Below are 24,812 nucleotides of genomic sequence, written 5' to 3' on the forward strand. Positions count from 1 at the left end.
GGAATGAGGATCAGCACCTCCAAATCTGAGGCCATGGTTCTCAGCCGGAAAAGGGTGGAGTGCCCACTCCGGGTCGGGGATGAGTTCCTGCCCCAAGTGGAGGAGTTCAAGTATCTCGGGGTCTTGTTCGCGAGTGATGGGAGAAGGGAGCCGGAGATCGACAGACAGATTGGGGCTGCGGCTGCAGTAATGCAGACGCTGCACCGGTCCGTCGTGGTGAAGAGGGAGCTGAGTGTAAAAGCGAAGCTCTCAATTTACCGGTCAATCTACGTCCCTACCCTCACCTATGGCCACGAGCTGTGGGTAGTGACCGAAAGAACGAGATCGCGGATACAAGCGGCAGAAATGAGCTTCCTCCGAAGGGTGGCTGGCCTCTCCCTTAGAGATAGGGTGAGAAGTTCGGCCATCCGGGAGGGGCTCAGAGTAGAGCCGCTGCTGCTTCACATCGAAAGGAGCCAGCTGAGGTGGTTCGGGCATCTGACAAGGATGCCCCCTGGGCGCCTCCTGGGTGAGGTGTTCCAGGCATGTCCCACCGGGAGGAGGCCCCGGGGCAGACCCAGGACACGCTGGAGAGATTATATCTCTCGGCTGGCCTGGGAACGCCTTGGTGTTCCCCCGGATAAGCTGGAGGAGGTGGCTGGGGAGAGGGAGGTCTGGGCCTCTTTGCTTAGGCTGCTGCCCCCGCGACCCGGCCTCGGATAAAGCGGATGAAGATGGATGGATGGATGGAGAGATAAAACTAACAGCTTTAGAATCAGCGTAAAAAGGACGTAAACACAAAGCTCGGAGCCGCCGAAACATCAGAATCAGCGAGCTGTCGGCTTTCAGCCCGACAGTCCGTGCCATCGGGTGAGAAAGGCGACATCTCACTGATTCTGATGCGTCGGTGGCTCCGAGCTTTGTGTTTACGTCTTTGTGCAGAATCCGTGTTCCTGCTCTCATTTACTGTTTTAGCTGTTTGGTGGTTGTTAAAGTTTTGTGAGGTTTAACCTGAGATTCTGGCGTTGGTGCAAAATGCAGCTGCTCGCATTTTAACAAGAACTGGGAAATTTGAGCACATTACCCCTGTTCTGAGATGTCTTCACTGGCTACCTTGTCAGGTTCGAGCAGATTTTAAGGTCCTGCTGCTCACCTACAAGGCTTTAAACGGATTGGCACCTTCATACCTCTCCGACCTTTTACACCTTTATGTTCCATCTCGTGCTCTCCGATCTCAGGACTCTGGTCTTCTAAAAGTTCTTCGAGCCAGAAAAAAGACAATTGGAGAGCTTTTTCTTTTCATGCCCCGTTTCTGCGGAACAACCTCCCACAAGATATTCGGCAGGCTGCTCTGTGGAGGTTTTTAAAACCAAGTTGAAGACACATTTGTTCACCCGATCCTACATGTCTTAATTCTACGGCTTTTAGTTTTTACATTTTTATTGTTTTTAACTTGTATTGTGTCTTTTACCTGTATTGCTATGTATCGCTTTTATTTTATTTATCTCTTTAGTTGTACAGCACTTTGTTTGAAAGCGCTTTATAAATAAAGTTGTTATTATTATTATTATTATTATTATTACAAGGTCCACGTTTACGGGAACATCTGCTACAGATATGGGAGAATATTTGATTTCTATTGTAGACAGAAGCCACGGGTGTGTTCAGTCAAACGTTTAGAATAAACTTTGGTCTATAAATGTGTTTCATGATTTATTTTTAACTCCAACTGCTTATTTGTACTATGCTTTCATTTCAGAGTGCAATGAGAAATAAAAAGGATATTTTCAATAAAACTGTCACGATCCTTGGTCTGTGACTCAGTGTTTTCTGTTTTGTATTGTTAATCTTTGATTTCATGATGTATCTTTGTTTATTCTTACGTTTTGGTTCTGTGTTTTGTTGTACCTCTAAGTTCAGTCTATGTATTTCCTGCTTTGTTGTGAAGGTCCGTGTCTCATGTCAGTGTGTTTAGTTTGCGTTTCCTCTGTCTCGTCTTGTCAATCACTCCCAGATGTGTCTTCCTTCTGTGTCTTATTCCCTCGTTATCCCTCTGTGTATTTAAGCCTTGTGTTTGCCTCTGTTAGTTGCTGGTTTGTCTGCGTATCTGTCAGGGTCCTGGGTCTCCTGATCTAGTGGTTTCAGTTCTTTGTGATTTTTGTGTTATGCCAGTTTAGTTTGTGAGTTATTCTATGCTTCCTAGGTTTTGATTCCCTGCCCCCCTTGTTTCTCTGTGCACTCTGTTCTGTGTTTAGTCTTCTCTGTCCATTTGTTCCACCCTGTGTTGTTGCCTTCTGTGTCTCCCTCTGTGTAACTGTCTATATAGTGATGTGTTGTGGTGCTTTGCTCCCACCCCTTGTGTTCCGTGTTTTCGTCTTCCCTTCGTGTACTTCTTCATATTCGTGTACTATTAGTTTTTAGGTTTTTGCTTAGTTTCCATGCTCACCTTCTCCATTTCTGTTTGTATCACCATGTGATGAATAAACTCACTTGCATCTGAGCTGCCTGCATAAAGGGTCCTTTGATAATTTACACACGGCTCGCAAACCGTGACAAAAACACTGGAAAAATTGGGCTGTTCTAAAACGTTTGACGGGTAGTGTATATATTTAGTTTATATATTTTCTTTATTTATAATAGTTTGTTTTATATTGTAGCAAAGTGTTACTTGGATACTTCTCTATGTGCTTCTTCATGTGCAATTTTGTTGCATTCTGAGTCTTAGAAATTTATTGGTGGTAGTGATGAACTGCTGTTAGAATCAAGTTAAATTCCGATAAATCAGACAATTACCTCTCCAGCTGTTGTTACAGTCTTTGTTTATCGGGTCCTTACAGGGTAAAAGATGACGACACCTAAAGAAATCCTTCTGGGGACTTTGGAGAATTTGGGACGTGATGACTTTGAAAAAATCACGTGGCATCTGAAGAATGGGTCTGTAGAAGGTTTACCAGCAATTCCAGAGAGTGAACTGGAGAATGCAGAGAGGACGGACATAGTGGATCTGATGTTTGATACCTACGCTATCAACACTTTTGAAGTCACTAAAAATCTTTTGGGGAGGTTAAACAGGAATGATCTGTTGGAGAATTTAAATAAAACCATCCCAGAACCCAAAGGTAAGTCAGGGAATGACTAAACAAAAAACACTTAAACAATAAAAACATTAGTTAACATTACACAGGTGCCATAAGCATCCATATAAATAATAAATCCAAAACACTTGCCAACACTTTCAGGAGTGAGAGACTGCAGAAAGCCTACAGTTTATATGTGTTTTATGTATCTGCACAAATAACCTCCTGTGTACACATGAATATCTGCTCTCTGGGTTGGTTTGATTAAAATGGGAGCAGCAGCAGGTTTTCAGCCCATTTTACAGATTTATATTGTCAGATTGGTTTTAGAGCTGTTTTATCAACATAAATGAGGCGACAACAACAGTTTGGGACACGTCACAAATATGATCAAAGTGATAGGGTTTCCGAAAGAGACTCAGGCGCAGGCCAGGGTATTCCTTTAAGCGAAGAACAGTGCGTTTATTTACAGTGAACACATTCACCAAGTGGCTACATACAACGTGCAGGGGAAACGGGTCCGGGTCGCCAGGGTCCGTGGGAAACAGGGTTGGGAGAAGGGTGCTCCACACTTTCTGTACAAATGTTCCTCCTCAATCACTCCTCTCAGAATCGGGTTCCAAAAAAACGATACTGATAGCTCAACGATCCAGCGAAGACTAGTGCAGACTCGCCATCTAAGTAGTGCAGTAATCAGCTGGGATCAGCGGCCGGTGCGGTGATGAGCAGGTGTGTGGGCCAGCAGCGGGAGCCCGCAATGAGCGTCGCCGCGGCGAGAGAGAGAGTGAGAGAGAGCAAACAAACCACAAACATATTGCACAATAGAGGATCGACCAGCGGGGCACAGGGACCATGACACAAAGTGCTTTTTCTTAAATCTATTTACTAGTTGAAGGTAAAGTTAAAAAAAATGGCTGCCATTTCTTTCTGCTGTTTGGAGACCCAAACAAAAAAATGCCCAGACAGTAAATGCTTTTTATTATGGTTGATAAACAGGACACTAAGGTGATTGGTCAAAAGTTTGAGGAAAGCCACAGTTCTCCTTGTTTGACTGAAATCCACCATTTCAGCTCACGTTTTTTCTTCTGCAGCTTTCTGGGAGATTCCACTTCAGCCTTCTGCTGGCAACGCTCCCATTACCATGCTTCCCTTAGGCAGCATCATTAGCAAACATAACATACATTTACACTGCTATGCAGATGACACCCAGCTCTATCTGTCCATGAAGCCAGATAACACACACCAATTAGTTAAACTGCAGGAATGTCTTAAAGACATAAAGACCTGGATGGCCGCTAACTTTCTGCTTCTTAATTCACATCAAACTGAGGTTATTGTACTCGGCCCTGAAAATCTTAGAAATATGGTATCTAAGCAGATTCTTACTCTGGATGGCATTACCTTGGCCTCCAGTAACGCTGTGAGGAACCTTGGAGTCATTTTTGACCAGGACATGTCCTTCAACGCACATATTAAACAAATATGTAAGACTGCTTTCTTCCATTTGTGCAACATCTCTAAAGTTAGAAATATCCTGTCTCAGAGTGACGCTGAAAAACTAGTTCATGCATTTATTACTTCCAGGCTGGACTACTGTAATTCATTATTATCAGGAAGTCCAAAAAACTCACTGAAAAGCCTTCAGCTAATCCAAAATGCTGCAGCAAGAGTCCTGACAGGGACTAGAAAGAGAGAGCATATTTCTCCTGTTTTGGCTTCCCTTCATTGGCTTCCTGTTAAATCCAGAATTGAATTCAAAATCCTGCTCCTCACATACAAGGTCTTAAATAATCAGGCCCCATCTTATCTTAATGACCTTGTAGTACCATATCCCCCTATTAGAGCACTTCGCTCTCGCTCTGCAGGCCTACTTGTTGTTCACAGAGTATTTAAAAGTAGAATGGGAGGCAGAGCCTTCAGTTTTCAGGCCCCAAAAAGATAGTTGGGGTTTTTTTCTGTTGTATTATTGTAAGTTCTTTACCTTACAATATAAAGCACATTGGGGTGACTGTTGTTGTTATTTGGAGGAATTTAAAAAAAACTTTTTTACTTGAAATTCTTTCATTTATTCTACATATTTATTCATTACTGGCTCCATAGTGTTGTTTATGTAATATGTGAAATGTTGCTAGTATTGATTTGGTGCTGTATAAATAAACACAATTAAATCAAATGTGTCTCTATAAAACCTGCCCTCAGTTATAACCCAAGTATCAGGGCTCAATGGCTCATGAAAAGGAATGGAGTCAAGCACAGAACCAAAAAAGTGACATTTAAAATAAATGTATTTTACTAGATTTCTCGACGGAGAAAGCTGAATCACGGCTAAATTCAACAGCAAGCGAGGTATTATGAGAAGTGCAGAGCTGAGGCCAGAACATAAGCTGAGGCAGGTCAAAGGAACAACAGGGGCAGAATCGGGCGAATAGAAACTATCCACGATCACTGGAACAAATGAGATAATAATCTGAGTGGTCCACAGTGTAGTGAATGAGTCCAAGATTTAAAAACTAAGAGGTGTTACGTGGCTGCAGGTGGAGATCAGCTGGAGGAGGAGATGAATTAAATCTGGGTACAGAGTGAGATGTGGGTGCACAGGGAGGCAGGCAGGTGAGGATGGCAGTTTGCAAGAGTGAGTTTTCCCAGCAGTGGCAGGCCAGAATCCTGAGGCGTGACTTATGGCGAGAGTTGGAAGATGTATCCAGGTGCCGACTAGGGAACAGGAAAAGAGGGTTACGCGAAACAAGCTGAGGAGCACAAGACAAAATGTGAGGCAGAGAACTGACTGTGGTAAGCACACAATCTGGAGAAGGTTCATTGTGAGTGCTGCTCATAAATACTGCCGGAGTAATTGGCAACAGGTGAGGAGCATGGAGGAGTGAGGAGGGCTCCACCCAGGGGAGGAGAGCTGATGCTGTGGAAAGTTACTCAGACTCACCCGGATCATGACACCAAGAGTCCAGTGAACTGAACACATAACCACAGTAACCAGAATGCAGTTTTCTCATTTGTGTCATTTGCTGTTTATTCATGCAGAGATTCTCACTGAGTGTCAGCTCAAACTCAAGTCAGACCTGAAGCAGAAGTTCCAGTGTGTGCTCGAGGGGATTTCTACAACAGAAAACCCGACCCTCCTGAGTCAGATCTACACAGAGCTCTACATCACAGGGGGAGGGACTGCAGAGGTCAATGATGAACATGAGGTCAGACAGATTGAAACAGCATCCAGGAAACCAGACAGACCAGAAACAACCATCAGACAAGAAGACATCTTTAAACTCCCACCTGGAAGAGATAAACCAATCAGAACAGTGCTGACAATGGGAGTGGCTGGCATTGGGAAAACAGTCCTAACACAGAAGTTCACTCTGGACTGGGCTGAAGGCAAAGCCAACCAGGACATCCAGTTCATGTTTCCATTCACTTTCAGAAAGCTGAATCTGCTGAAAGAGGAAAAGTTCAGCTTGGTGGAACTTGTTCATCACTTCTTTACTGAAACCAAAGAAGCAGGAATCTGCAGCTTTGAAGACTTCCAGGTTGTGTTCATCTTTGATGGTCTGGATGAGTGTCGACCTCCTCTGGACTTCCACAAAACTACAATCCTGACTGACCCTAGAAAGTCCACCTCAGTGGATGTGCTGCTGATAAACCTCATCAGGGGGGAACTGCTTCCCTCTGCTCGCCTCTGGATAACCACACGACCTGCAGCAGCCAATAAGATCCTTCGTGACATTGTTGACATGGTGACAGAAGTCAGAGGGTTCACTGACCCACAGAAGGAGGAGTACTTCAGGAAGAGATGAGGAGATGAGGAGCAGGCCAGCAGCATCATCTCCCACATCAAGACATCACGAAGCCTCCACATCATGTGCTACATCCCAGTCTTCTGCTGGATCACTGCTACAGTTCTGGAGTTTGTCATGAAGAACAAAGAGAGCAAAGATCTGCCTAAGACTCTCACAGAGCTCTACCTACGCCTTGTGCTATTTCACCTAAAAACGAAGGACATCAAGTATGATGGAGGAGCTGAGACAGAGTCATGCAGGAAGATCATTGAGTCTCTGGGAAAACTGGCCTTTGATCAGCTGCAGAAAGGAAACCTGATCTTCTATGAATCAGACCTGAAAGAGTGTGGCATCGATATCAGAGCAGCCTCAGTGTACTCAGGAGTGTTCACACAGATCTTTAAAGCTGATGAGTGTCACATGTTCACCGATGTCGTTTACTGTTTCGTCCATCTGAGCATTCAGGAGTTCTTTGCTGCTCTTCATGTCTATCTGACCTTCATCAACTCTGGAGTCAACCTGCTTAAGAAACAATCTCCTCGCTTTAAAATCTTCCAGAAAACACTTACTGTAAAAGACTTCTACCAGAGTGCTGTGGACAAAGCCTTAGAGAGTCCAAATGGACACCTGGACTTGTTCCTCCGCTTCCTCCTGGGTCTTTCACTGCAGACCAATCAGGATCTCCTATGCATGCTGACACAGACAGGAAGTAGCTCACAGACCAATCAGGAAACAGTTCACTACATCAAGAAGAAGCTCAGTGGGAAACTGTCTGCAGAGAAAAGCATCAACCTGTTCCACTGTCTGAATGAACTGGATGATCGTTCTCTAGTGGAGGAGATCCAACAGTCCCTGAGATCAGGACGTCTCTCCACAGATCAACTGTCTCCTGCTCAGTGGTCGGCTCTGGTCTTCATCTTACTGTCATCAGATCTGGATGAGTTCGACCTGGAGAAATACTCCCGTTCAGAGAAGGCATTTTTGAAGCTGCTGCCAGTGGTCAAAGCATCCAAGAAAGTGCTGTAAGTGAATCTATGAACAAATATGTTTAATAATGCTAGATGAATAAAAGAATATGTCTCCATTGTTATTCTTCCTCAGGCTGAGAGATTGTAAACTCTCAAAAAGAAGCTTTGAAGCTTTGTCTGAAATTCTCAGCTCCCCATCCAATCATCTGAGAGAGCTGGACCTGAGCTCGAACAAGCTGCAGGATTCAGGATTGGATTTGCTGTGTGTTGGACTAAAGAGTCCTGACTGTAAACTTGAAACTCTCGGGTAAGGATACAGACTTTTTGACACTTTTTGACTCTTAAATCTGTAAGTTTATCTTGATGCGGACGTTCAAAGTTATCACAATTTTCCTTTTAAGTTCCTGAGTTTATATTTTTGACTGTCAGGTTGTCTGGACAGATGTTTTTATTTTATTTTATTTTTTTACTTGTCCCTAAAGTCAGAACTAAACCCACATGTAGATGACTTTCTGTTACTGGAGCAGCCTTCCTGAAGACAGCAGTGTGTTTTCATGCTTTTAAAGCCAAACTCACCTTTCTGACCTGGCTTTCATTTATTATCTATTTTTGTTTGTTTATTATATATTTATTTCTACTGTTTAACTACTGCTCACATCTTTTATCCTCCTTTTTAATTGTTCATTTCTTTTTACCCTGTGTTTCTATATTGCACTTTGTATTTGTCATCTATATTTATCATGCACTACTTTGCTCATTTATTGTTTGGTTTTAATGTTATTAAATTTCGGTTCTTTTGGTATTCGTTATGGCCAAAAAGACACGGCTCAAAAGTGGTCTTTTTACTTTTTAAGTTATTAAATTTGTAACTGTAGTGATTTGTGTGTGTGACAGAGAGGCACTGCCAGGGATTTTTGACACAAGTTGTTCTTGTAAAATCAGTCTGTGAAGGTTCTCAGACATCCAGGTCATCGTAGTCTAAGAAGCTTGGAAAGAAAAGCGTCTGGACTTCCTTGAAGATGTTTCACCTCTTATGAGAGAAGCGTCTTCAGTTCTAAGAGTCAAATGGTGGAGTGGGGCAGTCAGTGAAAGGGCAATGGTGGTGGCTCAGGGTTTGTATGTTTGGGGGGTTCAGAGGGAAAAGATGAATGTAGGTCTGGAGTTGCTGTGTGAGAGCAGGGAGTGAATCTGATCAAACATGAGTGTCATGAAGCCTGTTTGCAGTTATTTGCACTGTTTTCCACTCTGGATGTTGTTTCTGTTCAGCTGTGAGTAGAAAAGGCTCCATTCTACAACCTGTTTGTGTTAGTTGTTCAATAGAAACATTATTTGGTGCTGATGTTGCACTTCTTTTAGTCACAACCAAAGAGTTTTTGAAGTCTGCATCAGACTGATTTAAATGACTTTTGAATATTACTTTAGATACTTAGATTTAAAGTTCTGAAAAAAGTTTAAATACAAAGATCAGTATTGTCTAATGTTTTGGCTGCAGTGTGTTTTTGCAGACAGGTATAACAGAACAGCTTTAGTGTTTAGATTTTTTAAACTTGAGTATGAACTTATACAAAATGCAGCAAGATATTAAAAAAAACGTTTGATTATAAAATTGACTATATTGGATTCATATCGATATCGGACATAAAAAGTGGCATCGTTCCATCTCTGCTTTGATTAGAGACACAGCTCTAATCAAAGAGGTGGTCCGCTTGCCTCCGCCCCAGAGAGAAGGGTTACATCTCCTGGGTTTAGGTGTTTTCCAATTTGTCATCATTTTGAAAAGTTTACATTTCTTCAGTGTTGAGCAGCAGAAATGAGACTTTCCTGTCAGAGGTCATTTTTGAAAAAATGAGGAGAATCAACCATGAAAACCATGAATCAACATGTGAACATGAGCTGATGCTGCTGAAGTGAAGCAAAGTTACAGAGGTTTGATTACAGACACAGCTGAGAGTTTGTAATCTGTCATCATTTTAAAAAGTTTCCATGGAACAGCAGAAATGAGGCTTTACTGTCAGAGGCCGACAGCACTGAACACAACAGCAGACTGGTGGCTAATAAACAGTGAATGATGCAGAAACAGATGTTTGAAGCTGTTCTTGGAGTACACTGAGAGAGAGAGAGCTGTGCAGGCAGGAACAGCCAAAGTCAGAGAGAATTCATGAGCATATTGATCAAACGTGAAGCAGAGTTTGGATCTTCTTTTGCTGCTGCTTCACTCAGTTTTGGTTGGAGACAGATGAAACCTGCAGCTTCAGGATCTGTGAGCTGTCCACTTTCAGCCCCGACGGCGTGTCCGTGTACGCGCCGTCGAGTGAACGATCCACGCTCTGTGTTTCCATCTTTGTGTGTTTAGCTGCTCTCATTTACTGTTTTATCTGTTTGCTGCTTGTTGAAATAGTTTGTGAGCTTTAACCTGAGATTCTGGCAAAATACATTTATATTAAACATCGATTCAGGATTGAATGAATCAACATCGTTTTATTCAAATTAAAACCATTTAAATGGGAACATGAATTTTTTACAGCCGCCTCTAATGCTGGGTAATGTCAGCTGGTCCATGTGCAGCTGGCTGTGAGGCTCAGGGAGCGTCTACAAAGTGCAACACTGAAAGAACATCATCCATAAATATTGAGTAAGAACTGGACTCTCATACAGCGAGACTCAAATGCCTTTAAACATCAGCTTATCCTGCTGATCCAAGTCCAACACTGAGTTTGTAAAAACATGTTTGTCAATCATTTTGTTTGGTTTCTGAGGAAAATGATTCAATAACTTGCTGCTAATACGCAACATTTCATCATATTTCCTCATAACCCTCTTTTGTCTGACCATTTGATCCCATTTGAATTTGCAATAAAGGATCCACAGAGTTTGGTGACAATAATGACAGTAGATGTTTGTGTGAAAGTGCTGGAAGCAAATGAGTGTGTGATGTTCTTTCAGTGTTGCACTTTGTAGACGCTCCCTGAGCACTGGTCTCACAGCCAGCTGCACATAGAGACCAGTGTTGTTAGTCCAGGTCAGAAGATGACTTGTTGGAATGAAAATGAGCTTGTAGTTTGTCGGCTTTAATAATGTGACTGGAAAAAGGTGTTGGACTTCAAATATGTCCATTTCTGTCACACTTCACCTTTAAAAGTGAAGCCATGTGGTTCCTGGAAGGAAAAACACGACTTTTTCAAGTCTTTGTCCTGTTTTTATGAGAAATGTACGACTTTAATGTGAAACATTCAGTGTTTTTTCTCTTGTTGTGTTTGTTTGAAGCTGCTTCCTGTTGGCTTCAGCTGTTTGGAGTTTCCATTTTCTAAACTTCTACATTCTGAACCTTCTTCAGCTCTGAACAGATGATGAAACACTGAATGATTTCAAGCACTTTGTCTAATAAACTTACATCTTTCATTCTTTATACAGATTGAAGGTCTGTAGGTTGTCAGATATTGGCCTTGAGTTACAGGAACTGCAATGCAGAAATGTAGATTAAAATAAGAACTGCAATTAGGAAGCACAAAACAAAACCCAAGCAAGCAAACAAACAGACAACAACATAACAAAAACAAAACAAAACAAAAACTTTATGTAATATTAAATAACATGTGACAAACTTAGCCGTAAATGTACAAAACGAAACAGACCTATGCTAAATTATTGAAACAGTAAAGCATGTATGGGTCGCCAACGCTCAGTAAACAATTCTCTCTGAATCTGCAGCGCAGATGTTGTTTCCTCCATCTGGTAAATTTCTCTTGCTTTATCAATCCACATATTATATGAAGGTGGGTCAAGATTCAGCCATTTAATAGTGATACACTTTAGTGCTGCTGTAAGCAAGATTCTTAAGAGATACTTTTTATTGTTTCCCGCAAAACCCTTTGGTAAGACTCCTAAAATGGCTAACTGTTGGTCTTTTGTTAATGGTTGTTGGAAAACTGTACTGAGAACTTTAAATATGTCATTCCAAAGTGAGCAGATTTTTGGGCATGACCAGAATATATGTGAGTGGGTTCCTAAAGAAGTACCACAATTTCGCCAGCAGGTGTCAGGATTTGTAGGCTTCATTTTGGCAATTATCTCTGGGGTTCTAAAATATCTCATGACCACCTTCCATTTAAATCCTCTCCACAGCCCAGAATTAGTCACCAGATGGGCTTCACCGAACACCTCTTCTGTCACGGTTTGCCGGGGCAAGCCGTGTGGAATACGAGATAGGACCCAAAATGCGGCAGCTCTGGTGCAGATGAGTGTTTATTTAACAACCGAAAATACAAACAGCAATGGCGTGGGTACCGTGAAACAGGAAAACCTAAACTGGGTAGAACTAACAAGACAAACCAGAACGAAGATGCGGGGAGATCCGGAGAAATATACACGGAGAGACGCAGGGAGACCGAGGGGAAACAACACAGACAAACCAGCAATTACTAAGACAGAAAATACAACTTAAATACACTCAGAGAACACAGGGAGATTACACACAGGTGGGAAACACAGCTGGGAGTGATTAACATGACGAGACTAGGGAGGCAAACTGAAAACACTCACATAAGACGCATACCTTCACAATAAAACAGGAACTTACACATGAAAGGACACAAACTAAGAAACGCGGACTAGATACAGGAACACACGGGGGGAACAGGGTAAACACTAATCAGAGGAGAACAGAACCAAAATCGCGAAGAGAAAACACAAAACGCTGGGTCAAAAGGACCCAGGATCATGACAGTACCCCCCCCCCCCCCCCCCCCCGCAAGGGCTGGCCCCCGACAGCCCAAAAAACAGAAAACAACCCGACCAGGGCGGGCGGCGGGGGCCCAGGAAGGAGGGCACGAAACAAAAACACCGAAGCACAAGAAAGCCCCAAAACAAAACACGAGCCCCAAAAAAGAACAATTCAGGGGGCCGACAGCACAGGAGGCCAAAACAGAAGAGTTCAGGGGGCCGGCCAGGGGGCCGACAGCACAGGAGTCCAAAACAGAAGAGTTCAGGGGGCCGGCCAGGGGGCCGACCGTGCGGACGGCAACGGCGACGACGTGGAAACAGTCCGGGACGCCGGCCGTGCGGAAGGCAACGGCGGCGACGAAGGAGACGACGGAGCAGTTCAGGGGGCCGACGGCGCGGAAGGCAACGGCGGCGACAAAGGAGACGACGGAGCAGTTCAGGAGGCCGGCCGCGCGGAAGGCAGCGGCGGCGACGAAGGACACGACGGAGCAGTTCAGGAGGCCGGCCGCGCGGAAGGCAACGGCGGCGGCGGCGAAGGAGACGATGGAGCAGTTCAGGAGGCCGGCCGCGCGGAAGGCAGCGGCGGCGCTCCAGTGTCAAGCGCACTGGCCGAGGCCCAGTGGGCACAGGACCAGACGAGGCAGGACCAGACGGACCAGACGGGGCAGGACCAGACGGACCAGACGAGGCAGGACCAGACGAGGCTGGACCAGACGGTGGCGTGGCAGCCACAGACGACGGAGCCGGACCAGGCGAAGACGAAGACCCGGAAGAGGCTGGACCAGGCGAAGCACAGGCTGGAGCCGGACCGGGCGAAGCACAGGCTGAAGCCGGACCGGGCGAAGCACAGACAGAAGCTGGACCAGGCGTGGCAGAGGCGGAGGCCGGACCAGACGAGGACGAAGACTCGGATGAAGCTGGACCAGGCGACGACGAAGCAGCAGCTGAGGCAGAGACTGGACCAGGCGACGGCGAAACAGGAGCTAAGGCTGAGGCTGGACCAGGCGACGGCGAAGCAGAAGCAGAAGCCGAAGCTGGACCAGGCGAAGCAGGAGCAGAAGGCGGCCGGACGGGCTCCTCAGGCCCTCCAGCTGACGTGGCTTGAGGCCGGACGGGCTCCTCGGGCCCTCCAGCTGACGTGGCTTGAGGCCGGACGGGCTCCTCGGGCCCTCCAGCGGAGACAGGTGGTTGAACGGGCTCCTCGGGCCCTCCAGCGGAGACAGGAGGCTGAACGGGCTCCTCGGGCCCTCCAGCGGAGACAGGTGGCTGAACGGGCTCCTCGGGCCCTCCAGCGGAGACAGGAGGCTGAACGGGCTCCTCGGGCCCTCCAGCGGACGAGGCAGGAAGCGAAGGCCAGAGCGGTCCCTCGGACCCTCCAGCGGAAACAGAAGACGAAGGCCGGAGCGGTCCCTCGGACCCTCCAGCGGAAACAGGAGACGAAGGCCGGAGCGGTCCCTCGGACCCTCCAGCGGAGACTTGAGACGAAGGCCGGAGCAGTCCCTCGGACCCTCCAGCGGAGACACGAGACGAGGGCTGGACAGGCCCCAGACTGGAACTTAGGCTGTCTCCCTGCATTATGTGAGTGTGCGAAACCGGTGACACTGGAGCTACAGGGGCCTGAGCTACAGGTTGCACTAGAGCTACGGGGGCCTGAGCTACAGGTGACCCTGGAGGCACTGGAGCGTGAACTGAAACAGGCACTGGAGTGTGAGCTGAAACAGGCACTGGAGCGTGAGCTGAAACAGGCACTGGAGACTGAGCTGAAACAGGCACTGGAGACTGAGCTGAAACAGGCACTGGAGACTGAGCTGAGAGGGGCTGCTGAGCAGGTGATATGCTGTTCCCGATATCATCTGCCGCACAGAACACCGCCCCTGAATGAACAGTCAAACAGTCTGAAAACGGAAAGGAATCCTCACTCACCACAGCCGGCGATTTAGAAGTCCGAACGTCCGGCTGTGGGGTGGCGCGCCGACGGCGCGATCGACGTTTCCTCCCCGCAGACGGCTCCAACGGGCCGGGCAAAACTACATCCGGTAGGTGAGGCTGCGAGGTAGTAGTGGCGGAGAGAAGGTGTGGTGTGAGGTGGAGAAAGGCCTGCATGGTCGGGGGAAGCGATTCCAATAGCCATGGCAGGCCGGAAAAGAGCCGTTGCAGCCGGTCTTCCGCTGCGCGGCGAAGCTCTTCCGGGGGGTGTTCCAGCCATAGGCTGAGAAGATTCTCCACAGTGAAAATGATGTCGTCCTTTAGCTCCGCAGAAGGGTTGTAAGCTGCTGGGTCCATAGTGTCTGCGCCAGTGTCTGCACCTGAGTCCTCCACACACTCTCCATACGGTCAGCTACTGCGACCGTGACACTAAACTACATGCTGTGTACAGCCACTCTCCTGAGCCTGTATTATATACACAGCGGTTACAATGACAAACTGAATACAATCTCATATCTACAAAACAAGATTAGTCAAAGTTGCAGCTACGCTTATGAACATGGAGAAAAAACAGGCGAGTTATCAGCTCACCAGCTGCGACTAAGAACAGCTAACCAACTATCCTTGAGATCTACAATGACCAGGGAATAAGGTCTACAGACAACCAAACTATCCTTGAGATCCACAATGATTTCAATAAGGTGTTTGATATTCCCTCCTTGGGAGAAGATGCGATCGCTAGTCTGGAGGAACCTGTCTCTAATGTTGGAATTGAAACGGCCGTACGGAGCATGCAGTCTGGAAAATCTGCTGCCCCGACGGGTATCCATCTGATTTTTTCATAAAGTTTTCTGACCGACTGAATTCACTGTTAAAATCAACTTTTGAAGAATCCTTCCTCTCACAGTCGTTGCCTCCAACAATGCATCAAGCAGTGATGTGTTTAATTGTAAAACAGGAAAAAGACCATTTAGATTGTCGTTCATGTCGTTTAATATCTTTGTTCAACACAGACACCAAGATCCTGGCTCAAGTGTTGGCCCGTCGCTTACACAAGTATTTGTCCTCCATTATTTCACCAGACGGGCTTTATTAGGCACTCTTTTTTGAACATTAGAGCTCTATTAAATATCATTTATACCCATGTTAAAGGTGATACATTGGAAACCGTAATTTGGCTTGACGCAGAAAAGGCGTTGGATCGGGCGAGATGGGATTTTTTTTTTATACGCTTAAAAAATGTGGCTTTAATTTTGTATCTTGGATAAAAGTATTGTATTGCTCCCCTCTAACAGCCGTCCGGACTAACAATAATCTGCCCCCCAGGACAGGGATGCCCTCTGTCTCCTTTTTGCCATTGAACCGCTAGCTGTTGCTCTGAGACAATGTGTTGGTGTTGAGGGAAAACATGGAGGGGGTATCGAACATGAAGTCTCTCTTTATGCCGACAACATGATTTTATTTATTTCCAACCCATCGAACAGCCTCCGCAAACTTTTGGATAGACTTAAAATAATAATAATAATAATACGTTTTATTTATAGGCGCCTTTAAGAGCCTCAAGGTCACCTTAATGCATACTTAAGGAATTTGGGACAATTTCTGGATATAAAGTGAATTTTGGGAAGAGCGAGGCAAAGTCTATCTGTACGACAACTGGGGAGTTTTGTGTATTTTAGCCCCTTTTAAACCCAGCTATAACAAGTTTAAGTACTCGGGCATCTGGGTGACAAGAAAACCACAAAGACTTGTATAAAACTATCTTCCTTTATTGTCGAAGCTTAAAGAGGATTTTGGAAAATGTGAGTTTTGCCTCTTTATATTTATGGTGGGGATGCAGAACAAGGAGCAAAGATGAATGTGATGCTGAATCAGCAGAAGACTTGGACTCATTTGATTCCAGCTTTGATATCATTGATTTCAATATGTCCATTTCTGTCACACTTCACCTTTAAAAGTGAAGCCATGTGGTTCCTGGAAGGAAACACACGACTTTTTCAAGTCTTTGTCCTGTTTTTATGAGAAATGTACGACTTTAATGTGAAACATTCAGAGTTTTTTCTCTTGTTGTGTTTGTTTGAAGCTGCTTCCTGTTGGCTTCAGCTGTTTGGAGTTTCCATTTTCTAAACTTCTACATTCTGAACCTTCTTCAGCTCTGAACAGATGATGAAACACTGAATGATTTCAAGCTCTTTGTCTAATAAACTTACATCTTTCATTCTTTATACAGATTGATGGGCTGTGGTTTGTCAGAGATCAGCTGTGATTATCTGGCAGCAGCACTGAAGTCCAACCCCTCCAATCTGAGAGAGCTGGACCTGTACAACAACTACAAGCTGCAGGGTCCAGGAGTGAAGCATCTGTGTGGTTTCCTGGAGAGTCCAGGATGTAAACTTGAAACTCTGAGGTCAGTCAGCATGTTTTAGTTGTGCTGAGATGAATATGATGTGAAAGTTGTGCTGACACTAAACTGCAGACATCAGGCTGATATTATACTGATCCACACTGAGGATCTTCATGGTAAAGTCTGTTTTCTTCTTCTCTGGTTTAGTCCATTGACTGCAGCAGAACAATGTTCACATTTCAAACAGTGATACTCAACGTATGGCCCGCGGCCCACACGCAGCCTGCCCACCTTTCCTGATTCAGAGAGAGGGGACCCTGATTAACTGTGTAGCTTCTTCCTCACAGTTCTAAGTATCAGACACAACAATGAATAATCCACAGCTGACTGTCTTTAGCAGGTCAAAGGTCACGGCACACAGCAGACAGTCAGAAATATTCTAACTCTGATCATTTATCAGTTGTGACACTGTGAGACTTGATCAGAGGTGTGATCATCACAGCAGAGGCCTTTGTGTCAAAGTCACTGAGGATCAAACAGAAACACATGAAGCAGATTTTCCTCTTCTGGCTTTTTATAGCAGATAACCTTCAAAATATTCTGCAGTCGATCAAAAACTGAAGCAAACCATGAAGCAACATGTGAACATGAGCTGATGCTGCTGAAGTGAAGCAAAGTTACAGAGGTTTGATTACAGACACAGCTGAGAGTTTGTAATCTGTCATCATTTTAAAAAGTTTCCATGGAACAGCAGAAATGAGGCTTTACTGTCAGAGGCCGACAGCACTGAACACAACAGCAGACTGGTGGCTAATAAACAGTGAATGATGCAGAAACAGATGTTTGAAGCTGTTCTTGGAGTACACTGAGAGAGAGAGAGCTGTGCAGGCAGGAACAGCCAAAGTCAGAGAGAATTCATGAGCATATTTATCAAACGTGAAGCAGAGTTTGGATCTTCTTTTGCTGCATCACTCAGTTTTGGTTGGAGACAGATGAAACCTGCAGCTTCAGGATCTGTGAGCTGTCCACTTTCAGCCCCGACGGCGTGTCCGTGTACGCGCCGTCGAGTGAACGATCCACGCTCTGTGTTTCCATCTTTGTGTGTTTAGCTGCTCTCATTTACTGTTTTAGCTGTTTGCTGCTTGTTGAAATAGTTTGTGAGCTTTAACCTGAGATTCTGGCAAAATACATTTATATTAAACATCGATTCAGGATCGAATGAATCAACATCGTTTTATTCAAATTAAAACCATTTAAATGGGAACATGAATTTTTTACAGCCGCCTCTAATGCTGGGTAATGTCAGCTGGTCCATGTGCAGCTGGCTGTGAGGCTCAGGGAGCGTCTACAAAGTGCAACACTGAAAGAACATCATCCATAAATATTGAGTAAGAACTGGACTCTCATACAGCGAGACTCAAATGCCTTTAAACATCAGCTTATCCTGCTGATCCAAGTCCAACACTGAGTTTGTAAAAACATGTTTGTCAATCATTTTGTTTGGTTTCTGAGGAAAATGATTCAATAACTTGCTGCTAATACACAACATTTCATCATATTTCCTCATAACCCTCTTTTGTCTGACCATTTGATCCCATTTGAATTTGCAATAAAGGATCCACAGAGTTTGGTGACAATAATGACAGTAGATGTTTGTGTGAAAGTGCTGGAAGCAAATGAGTGTGTGATGTTCTTTCAGTGTTGCACTTTGTAGACGCTCCCTGAGCACTGGTCTCACAGCCAGCTGCACATAGAGACCAGTGTTGTTAGTCCAGGTCAGAAGATGACTTGTTGGAATGAAAATGAGCTTGTAGTTTGTCTGCTTTAATAATGTGACTGGAAAAAGGTGTTGGACTTCAAATATGTCCATTTCTGTCACACTTCACCTTTAAAAGTGAAGCCATGTGGTTCCTGGAAGGAAAAACACGACTTGAGGTTCTGGGGGCGCTCCATCTCTGGGCTGGGGCCCTGGCCGGTCCTCGGGGGCTTGGGTCCTGGTTGGTGTGTTGCCGGGGTTGTGGGCGGGCGGGTGCATGGGGGCCCAGCCCTGGCGCGGGGTGCCGCCGGTGCATCGAGCCACCTGGGGGGCTCTTCAACTGGTGGGGGAGATTGTCACATCTTGCAGGAGCTTTCCTCTCTTCAGGAACTCTCTCTGCAGGAAGGGGAGATACAGGAGAGGTGGAGGAAGATCTCAGCCTGGGCGTCTATTGTCTTATGTAGTCTGGAAGATGAGTGGATGGTGGGGTGGGTGCAGTTTTCTCTGTGGTGGGGTTGGGTGGACTGTCCCAGGCTCTGTGGGGCCGGGAGGCGCTGCTGCACTGGTCCCCGGTCTGGATGGGCCTGGGCCCCCTTTCCCTGGCGGGTCGCGGAGTATGGGGGTGCCTACTGGGGTCAGCGGGGGAGCTGGCCCCAGGGAGGGGTCACTTGCCCCTCCCTTCCTTCCCTCCCCATCTCCAGCTGCCTCCCTCTTCCCGCTCCACCACAACCACCCACACATGCAGGGCCTTGGAGTAGGGGTATGTCACCAGGGTGCAGAGGAGGCTACCCCCCCTTCTGTCTTCTTCTGGCTGCCTCTGCCTCAATTTTATCCCACAACTTAGACATTCACATTACTCACACTCTCATTACACATACATATAGGATCTTGGGGGTGGGCACGATACATGGAATCCAGGTTACCATCAGGGTGTACACCTCACCCCTGGCGTCGTTGCCCACCTCTCAATTTTAAATACACTTAGACATTGAGGGCTATCAGGAGGGACTATGCGCTTACCTGCTGCTCTCTGGCAGGTAGCTCCATGCCCTCCTGGGTTTTAAATGCACCTTAGAACACACATGCATCAACACTACAATGAGCGGGTGGAGGGAGGTTTGGAGTCTTCTCTCACCTCCGTTCTCTGCGACCTGCTGGAGCGGGGGGGCTAGGAGGAGGAGTTGGCCGTCCGACTGCGGTCTGGAGTGTGGGGCCTCCCTGCTGCTGCGGAGTCGGGGCGGTCTTGTGTTCTGGGGGCCTCTGGATGTCTGGAGTTTTGATCTCCTCCATACCTGCTTCATGCCCTGGAGGACGGGGTTGTGGCCCCCCCACACCCTCTAGCAGATCATTACATGAAGGAACCTTTTAAAAAAACAAGCGCGTCCATGCTCACAGGTGTACACACGGGTGATCACACCCACAAACTACACCCTTTTTGGCTCCTACCTCAAAGCACACTGTGTTCTGTTGATCTTATGTGCTGCACAATAATGTTTAATATTTAGTATTTACTGTCATATTCCCATATATCATTGTGATGTTGTTTATTCTATTACTCTTGTTCGCTTCGGCTTGTTTTCTTTTTTCTTTCTCAACAGGTGATCCAGGTGATCGATATATGCATTTTTTCTTTTTTTTCCTGCCCATTCTGTTGGTTTTTGTTTTTTGCCCTTCTCCCCCGTCCCTCTTCTCAGCTGTTTCTCTTTCCCTCTTTCTTTCTCTCCTTCTTTCTCCAGTCAAGTCTGTCCCGTATACAGCAAGTGAAAATAAAATAAACAATAAAAGGTGAATCAAATGGACCATTATGGCAAGGCTGGGATGGTCAATTTGGTAAAGTAAATCCGTTGGGCATCTTTCTTTGCCTTTAGACAATAATTCTGATGGCAAAAGAGCCAAACGGGACAGGCCAAAAAAAAAAAAAAAAAAAAAAAAAGGAATGAAAATGAGCTTGTAGTTTGTCTGCTTTAATAATGTGACTGGAAAAAGGTGTTGGACTTCAAATATGTCCATTTCTTTCACACTTCACCTTTAAAAGTGAAGCCATGTGGTTCCTGGAAGGGAAAACACGACTTTTTCAAGTCTTTGTCCTGTTTTTATGAGAAATGTACGACTTTAATGTGAAACATTCAGAGTTTTTTCTCTTGTTGTGTTTGTTTGAAGCTGCTTCCTGTTGGCTTCAGCTGTTTGGAGTTTCCATTTTCTAAACTTCTACATTCTGAACCTTCTTCAGCTCTGAACAGATGATGAAACACTGAATGATTTCAAGCACTTTGTCTAATAAACTTACATCTTTCATTCTTTATACAGATTGAGTGTCTGTGCTTTGTCAGAGATCAGCTGTGATTATCTGGCAGCAGCACTGAAGTCCAACCCCTCCCATCTGAGACAGCTGGACCTGAGCTTCAACAACAAGCTGCAGGATCCAGGAGTGAAGCATCTGTGTGGTTTCCTGGAGAGTCCAGGATGTAAACTTGAAACTCTGAGGTCAGTCAGCATGTTTTAGTTGTGCTGAGATGAATATGATGTGAAAGTTGTGCTGACACTAAACTGCAGACATCAGGCTGATATTATACTGATCCACACTGAGGATCTTCATGGTAAAGTCTGTTTTCTTCTTCTCTGGTTTAGTCCATTGACTGCAGCAGAACAATGTTCACATTTCAAACCTTCAAAGAAGAAGAAAAATCCTCCACTGGAAAATTCACTGTGAAACTCTCAAACTCTTCATTCCACCTTAAAGTCTGTGTGACACTGAAATCCAAAGCAAAATGTGCGTTTGCTTTACAGACAGCAGTCCAACACAAACATACACACATCATCCAAAACACAGTCCAACATCCAAATCTCCTCCACTGCCAGCATGAATGATGGGAAAGAGAAGGAGGAACACTCTGACATTCAGGGTTAGAATGAGTTTCATCAAGCAGACTGTGAAGATCAAAGCTGCATTAGAAAGCTTACATGAATGAATGAGTGGACAGAAGTGGACAGAGATCATCTGAAGCACTTCAAAGGCTTTAAATCAGCACATTTCTCTTTATTCTTTATCAACTCTGTTAGTTTCTCTCAGTTTTCTGTGGAATGAAGCTAACAGCAGGCTAATAAGATGCTGACCAATAGGTTTCTATTAAAGGTTGTAATTTGTATATGAAAAAGTGCTTTGGCTCAGCAGGGATCAGCTTACAGGTAGAATACAGCTGCTGGATGGGATTAGCATGTCATAGCTATCTACCAAACTGCTAACTGGGGGATTTCAGGCCATCTATGGATCATTTTTGCTAACTGTTTATTCAGCTTAGGCTCACAGGGCTGCAGCCTGTGCCCTAGCTGTCATAGGGCAAGAGGCGTGGTCCACCTGCACAGGTGAGCAGTCCATCACAGGGCCAACAGAGAGCGACAGAGAAGCACTCCCTCACATCCACACCTACAGCCAATGTAGAAGCACCAATGAACCTAAGCAGCATTTCATTGGACTGTGGGAGAACATCCAACCTCCACAGAAAGGCCCAGCTGACCAACAAGCTTCAACCTACAACCTTCTTGCTCTAAGGCACTAGTGCTAACCACTTTTGCCCATTTCAGCCCAAATCCTGCATCTTCCTGCTTCTGACTCCAGGCCAGCTCCACTAACACTTTCTCATCAGACACTGCCACCTAGTGGAGGAAGTCTTAGTTCCATTTGAAGCTTCAGATTACAGTTAGTTCCTTTACAAAGAGGTGGAGGTGGTGGGGCCACAGCACCATCATCACTGAGTGCCATAGGACACTTAACCTTTGTTTCCATATGCTGGGAACTTCCTGTTGTTCCAAGGAGGACTGGAAAATGTGTGAAAATCTCCCAGTCAGTTCCTCACAGCACACTTCAATCATTTCCCTCCCACAGCATCAGGACCAGGGCTTTTTCTCTCTTTGGTCCCACTAAGAGATTTCCACACAAACACCTCATCAGTGGGACTCTCAGAGCTACCAGCCCTTTGCTACAATCACAAAGCTCTTCATTGAAATCAATGATATCAAAGCTGGAATCAAATGAGTCCAAGTCTTCTGCTGATTCAGCATCACATTCATCTTTGCTCCTTGTTCTGCATCCCCACCATGGACTTCATTCCTTTCCAAGCCAGCCTTGAGTGTCCTTTATTCAGCTCATCCTCTGCTTTACTTTTACACCTGATTTTAGCTGCTTTATCTCTCTTTCAACAGGTTTCTGTGCCTCAATCTTTTTCTTCTCTCCCTCATAACAAGACAGCTTCTTCTGCCTGAGAACATGTTGGAGTGATTTACTAATCCAGGGCTGCTTATTGGGGAAAATACTTCCTGTTTCCAAAGTAATCCCCATTTTTCCCAGAAAGAAATGTCAGTAGAAATCGATGATCTAAGTGAGAACATGAGCCTTTAAAAAGTCCCAGTGGGTGCAGTCAAAGCAGTCCCTCAGTCCCAGTATAGAGTCTTTGGTCCAGACTGGAACAGCTGTGTGCCCAGTTTGAGCTCTCTTCAGTGCTGTGACCTGACAGACCCAAAGGGGCCATCACATCACATTTAGAAGCTCCCCTGATGGAGCCACAACACATGTCCAATACTTAGTCTGTCTTGTTGGACCAACTGGAAGAAATGATTCAAGGACTTAGTCACAGAACAGAGATTCAAATCTCCAAAATCCAACTGGCTGCATCAGGACATATAGTCTGAAACTCTGCACAGTTTCCTGTTTGAAGCTGCTTCCTGTTGGCTTCAGCTGTTTGGAGTTTCCATTTTCTAAACTTCTACATTCTGAACCTTCTTCAGCTCTGAACAGATGATGAAACACTGAATGATTTCAAGCACTTTGTCTAATAAACTTACATCTTTCATTCTTTATACAGATTGGTGAACTGTGGTTTGTCAGAGATCAGCTGTGATTATCTGGCAGCAGCACTGAAGTCCAACCCCTCCCATCTGAGACAGCTGGACCTGAGATACAACGACAAGCTGCAGGATCCAGATGTGAAGCAGCTGTCTGATCTTCAGCAGAGTCCAGACTACAGACTGGAGACTCTGAGGTCAGTAGAGTGATGGAGTGAGTGGGTGGTGCTGTCAGCAGTATTGTACTAAACACAGTCAGTATGAAACAAAGATCCAGTGTTTCCTGTAAAGCTGCAGCTTCTCAGTGAAGCTGTGAGAGGAGAACGGTGACAGGCTTCAGGATTGGACACAAACACTTCCTGTTTCTCACCTTTATGGTCACCATAGTAACGGCTGACACGCTCTGATCAAACACTGTCAACAGCCAATCAGCTCTCTGAACAAAGCAGCACGCAGACCAATGACTGCATTGATTTCCAAGTTTAAAGCAGTGAAGAACACAGTCTGTAGGTGAGGAAGAATTTAGTGAGAGCAGATGTTTGGATGGAATTCCTCCAGTTAACAGCTGGAACCGTCCATCTGGATTGTTGGGCTTGTTGTTGGGGTTCCTACAGAGCTCAGAGTGGACACACCAAGGTTCTTCTAATGAATGAAAGTCCAAACTCAAACTAGGAGGGAAAAACATTTTCAGCAACTTCAATAAAAATCCAAAGATTAGAAAAAGTGAAGCAACAATGAGTCCTAGTACAGTCCCAGCACTGACGTCCCTGCTGCTCTTTATACTGGATGTGCTGCATCACTGACTGACAGCTGATGAAGAGTCTCTGGAAACACTCGTTTATCTCCTCTGCTCTTCCTCCTTCTCTCTGCAGGTGGCAACCATGGCATTAAACAGGACGGTGTGTGTGCTGAGAGAGGAGCAGCTGTGTCCTGATGATCCAGAGAGGTTGAAGCAGCAGCAGCTTGTGTGTAGAGACGCTCTGACTGGGCCATGTTACTGGGAGGTGGAGAGGAGAGCTTCATCCAGCAGTGACTGACAGAGGAATGAAGTGCAGATGACTGTCAGTGCTGCAGAGTGAACTGCTCTGAGAACAGCTCCACTGTCAGACACAATGTAGAGTCCAGCATCAGCCCTGTGTGTCCCTCTGGATCTGACAGAGGATCATCAGTGTATCTGGACTGCTCTGCTGCTGCTCTGTCCTTCTACAGTCTCTGCACAGTCTCTGTCTCACTCTGGAAAGATTTTACAACTTGTTGTAATTACAGAACGTTAATATAATATTCAAACATGTGATCTTCTCTTTATTTCTGAATCTTTACCAAATAAAGAAAAACCAAACTAACAAACAGAAGCTGTCGTGTCCTTTTTCACCACATCTGTGAATCTTTTCTGTGTTTTTCCTCTTTTCCTCCTTCCTG

At 45.4% G+C, this 24,812-nt stretch overlaps 1 protein-coding gene and 1 pseudogene across 2 annotated transcripts in view; both read left to right on the plus strand.

Moving 5' to 3' along the window:
* The window catches only part of LOC309701488 (NACHT, LRR and PYD domains-containing protein 12-like), a 100,961-nt gene extending 76,604 nt beyond the window's left edge, over positions 1-24,357 (plus strand). Inside the window, exons 8-10 of the mRNA XM_082525725.1 lie at positions 20,862-21,038; positions 23,414-23,590; positions 24,266-24,357. Coding sequence (XP_082381851.1) covers positions 20,862-21,038; positions 23,414-23,590; positions 24,266-24,284 — 373 coding nt within the window. The 3' untranslated portion in view covers positions 24,285-24,357. The remainder of the gene's footprint in view (positions 1-20,861; positions 21,039-23,413; positions 23,591-24,265) is intronic.
* LOC309700374 (protein NLRC3-like) lies at positions 2,825-7,867 on the plus strand (annotated as a pseudogene). The gene is made up of 2 exons: positions 2,825-3,098; positions 6,093-7,867. The product of its transcript is annotated as a protein NLRC3-like (transcript).
* Positions 24,358-24,812: the final 455 nt, after the last annotated feature.

This window comes from Aulonocara stuartgranti (genome assembly GCF_965226115.1).
Source record: "Aulonocara stuartgranti genome assembly, chromosome: 23".
In the NCBI taxonomy this organism is placed as follows: Eukaryota; Metazoa; Chordata; class Actinopteri; order Cichliformes; family Cichlidae; genus Aulonocara; species Aulonocara stuartgranti.